The sequence below is a fragment of the Cibotium barometz genome, chromosome 64 (assembly GCF_041138505.1).
Source record: "Cibotium barometz isolate CiBa-2024 chromosome 64, ASM4113850v1, whole genome shotgun sequence".
In the NCBI taxonomy this organism is placed as follows: Eukaryota; Viridiplantae; Streptophyta; class Polypodiopsida; order Cyatheales; family Cibotiaceae; genus Cibotium; species Cibotium barometz.
The window spans coordinates 12,544,981-12,548,524 of record NC_141109.1 but is presented as its reverse complement, the minus strand read 5'-3'; the positions used below and the strand labels follow the sequence as shown (position 1 = coordinate 12,548,524).

At 39.4% G+C, this 3,544-nt stretch overlaps 1 protein-coding gene across 1 annotated transcript; it reads right to left on the bottom strand.

Annotated features, from left to right (window-relative positions):
- Window positions 1-1,548: 1,548 nt before the first annotated feature.
- Window positions 1,549-3,073, bottom strand: LOC147603332 (uncharacterized). The gene is made up of 6 exons (XM_086796943.1): window positions 3,039-3,073; window positions 2,769-2,940; window positions 2,120-2,658; window positions 1,826-2,033; window positions 1,612-1,743; window positions 1,549-1,557 (listed from the first exon to the last, which is right to left on the bottom strand). Exons 1-6 carry the CDS (start codon window positions 3,071-3,073, stop codon window positions 1,549-1,551), a joined length of 1,095 nt encoding a protein of 364 aa, XP_086653069.1.
- Window positions 3,074-3,544: the final 471 nt, after the last annotated feature.

Here is a 3,544-nt window from a genome sequence, read left to right as displayed (position 1 = left end):
GACAAGGGGGAAATTCCACAAGTTCCTAACTACAAAACACTTGAGCCAACAAGCCCACCCTCTCAAATTATAATCCACTATGTTATGGAGGGATACCAAATGTATCCAGTGTACTTAGTAGCCCCAATGCCATGGGGCGGAGACATGAATACGATGGCAAAACAACCACCTATGCAATGCTACCATTGTGCAGGGCCACACCGAGTGGCCAAGTGTCCTATCAAGGAAGGGATGGAAAGTACCTCTCTAGGTGCTCCTGCTTTAACCCCTTTATATGTTGGGTGTGGAATTGACCATATGTATAAAGATTGTCCGCTAAGACCAAGAACAAAGGGGAAGGTTTGTGAAGCTAATCCCAGCACCATCATTAACCTACTGAGTGTGAGAGACGGCTTCATCCACATGGTCCCTCTCAATGCTGTAACCCAATTACAAAACAAACAAAGAGTTGCATCTCATGCTATAGTAGAGGCATCTACCTCACAAGACCAGGGACAAGAAAAGCTCTAATCCTCAAAGAATGCCGCTTAGCAAGCATGAGAGTGGCTAGAAGCTCAAGAAAGAAAACCACAAAGATCAGCAGGGGAGTACATACAAACCCCCTCGTTTTCAGCCAATACAGCCCATTTTCTAGCTCTGATAGGAAGAGCATCCATGAACCCCTATCCCTTCAAATAGTTGAAGTACCTATACCCACATTCCCAAACAAAGTACTGTAAGGAAAACATTGAATTGCATAATTCCTAACCATTGCAAAACTATAGACCAAGTACTTGACACTAGTCAATCACTGAGACACTGTCTAAATCAAATTTAATTCTCTTAATGCTTTGCGGTCTTCACTATAGACTTAAGGCTAACATTTTTAGACACCAATGTGCAAAGGTCTTTAAAAACTAGCATCTAAGAATAGCAAATATACCTGTAAACTAGTCTTTGTGCAGCCAACTGCACCAAGTCTAAATTCTTCAATGCTTTTAAATCATCTCCTTTCTCCTTTGAATTTGCACGAACTTCTAAAGAAAACAAATGTTTTCTTCCTTCAAGCTTGACCTCCTCAAAGTAGTCAAATAATGTGATGTTGCATGGAATGTTCACACCCCCAGGGACATCCACAAAGTTAGGTAAGATACTTTGGGCCTTTTGAAATATTCTATCCAACATCACCTCTCTTTTTAGCCATCTATAGTAATATAAAAAAACATGTTTTTAGTTTCTCAAATTTAAAGGCACAACATATGGCAGTTGAGATTCTCAAAGGAAGCATAATAATACGTACAATCTATAATGATGATCACCCCGAGGAAGGCCAAAGGAGATTCTAGTAGCCTTATTTGACTCAAGCAAGGACATCCAATATGTCTTTGTGGCCAAACAAACATTACAAAGGGCAAGCATGTTTAACTTCTCCAATGTGACATAGCTATCAAAATCTATCTTTAGAGAGAATAGTTTCTCTCGCCACTCATCTCGTAGCTTGGGATCAATGATATTAAGAATCTACAATTAATCATTTAAGTTTAGAGCCATCAATTAGAAGAGCTTTGCTCAATTAATCTAAAAATAAAAAAGACACTCAATTAAAAATGTAAAAATAGCAGAAGTCTTTACCTTTGATATCCTCTCTCCATAACGTGAAGCGAGCTCATTGACATAGGTCTCTTCTGCCTTCTTCAACTCACTTTGAGACAAAGTAAGCTTTACTTGATCCATTTTCTTTGCAAAAGCCTGACTTATTTGAACCTTTTTAAGACAAACAAGAACCATTCAAATTTTAAGATGATTGAAAGCAATGAAAACATAGGAATGCGTATTGTATACTTACATTATAAACAAGTTTTGCCAAGTAATGCCTTGTCAAAGGGTACCAAGGCTCGACACCTTTTGTATTCTTTCTCCTGATTTGTGCAATCAACTTCTGATCTTTGTCTGGCAAGTCTCTCAAATAGTCATCTGCACTTGCCTCACAGATATTTGCACAATTGATATATTCGTCCCTCAAGGTTGTTGTAACTAATGCATGTGTGTTGAGACTACTCAACCAAAGAGACTTAGTGAGTCATGAAGAAAGACTTCATTAGCAACATTCAAACAAACTACAAAAGTGGTAAACACTTACACAGTCATCCTTTGCAAGCTTGATAGAAGAGCAATTTCGCTTACTTTTGTGGGATCAATCACTATGCAAAGAGCTCGACAGTGTTTACCTCTATTTCTTTCATATGACTCCTTGATAGCGTGCATCCATGCAACTGTGCGGTGATTCCCCTCCCAGACAAAAAACATTTTTCCAGACAAAACTTGTAATTCTTGTTTTTTCTGTAACTCCTCTTCAAATTGTATATTAACCTCTTGCCAAATGCCATCCCATTTCATCGCAATATCCTCAGAAACAACTCTCTCCTCATGGGAACAAGTCCATACAGAGACAATAAATGCCCCCTTCTCTACAACGTACCCCTCTCTTCCAAAAGCTGTTTTTAATCCACTCACATCATATCTCAAACCTCTAACCCTGGCATAGGGTATCAATCTACAAAGAGGAATGGGAGGGCAGTCAAAACAGCTAAATAACCTAGTTTTCCTTAAGATATCCTGTCCCTTATCCATATATATATTTACCTCCTCTCCACTATCATCCAATGGTGCAATCTCAGGCTGCACAATATAAGGTACAATTTGTAAACATGCTTCTACCTCTCCCAACCCATCATCGGGTTGACTCTCTACCTCTACCAACCCATCATCGGGGAGGGTTGACTCTCTACCTCCAGTCCAATGTCTGTTACATCGTGGATATTAGTCTCAGCCACTCTACTGATAGTGTCTAGTGTATCTGCATGGGAATCTTCAATATCCAAAGAGGTCAAAGTAATATTCCTCAAGCTACTTGCTCCTTTTCTCCCTCTTTTAACTCGAGATGAAGCCTTTGAGATCGGGCTGAAAGCACAAAGTTATAATAAAATAGTGTATGAAATAAAGAAGATGTAAATAACTCAGGACAATTTCAACCATCCATTTCTTATATCAAGACATACCTCAATGGTGGTTTCCTGGAAGCCTTTGGTGCCATGACTACTTTTATATTTTCAATCTCTCTATGAAATTATATCTGGAAGGCATATAGAAAAAAATAATAAAAAAGTTATGAAGAGCCACTCGGGAAAAAGATATGAATCTGTTTTCATTTTTTTGTTTTGTATGTCCATACACTTCACAATCCCTGATGTGCATGCTGGGAATGATGAAGCCTTGTTGGTCGAAGATGTGAGCAACTTATGTGGCCTAGTGAAGCCACATGGAGCTATACGAGCTGATGAAACAGCACAGAGATTCATCGAGACCAACACCACCATAATATACTACTGGTCTGCAAGCTTGTGTGAGCTCCAACCCCTCAACAGAGCTGACCCCAACACCGATGCATTTAGACCGGCCGACCACATTCCTAGAGAGGTACCTTAAGATAATGGACGTTTTGGTCTTGAACACTGGCCATCATTGGAACAAAGGAAAGATGGCTGCCAACAAGGCCATCTTTATT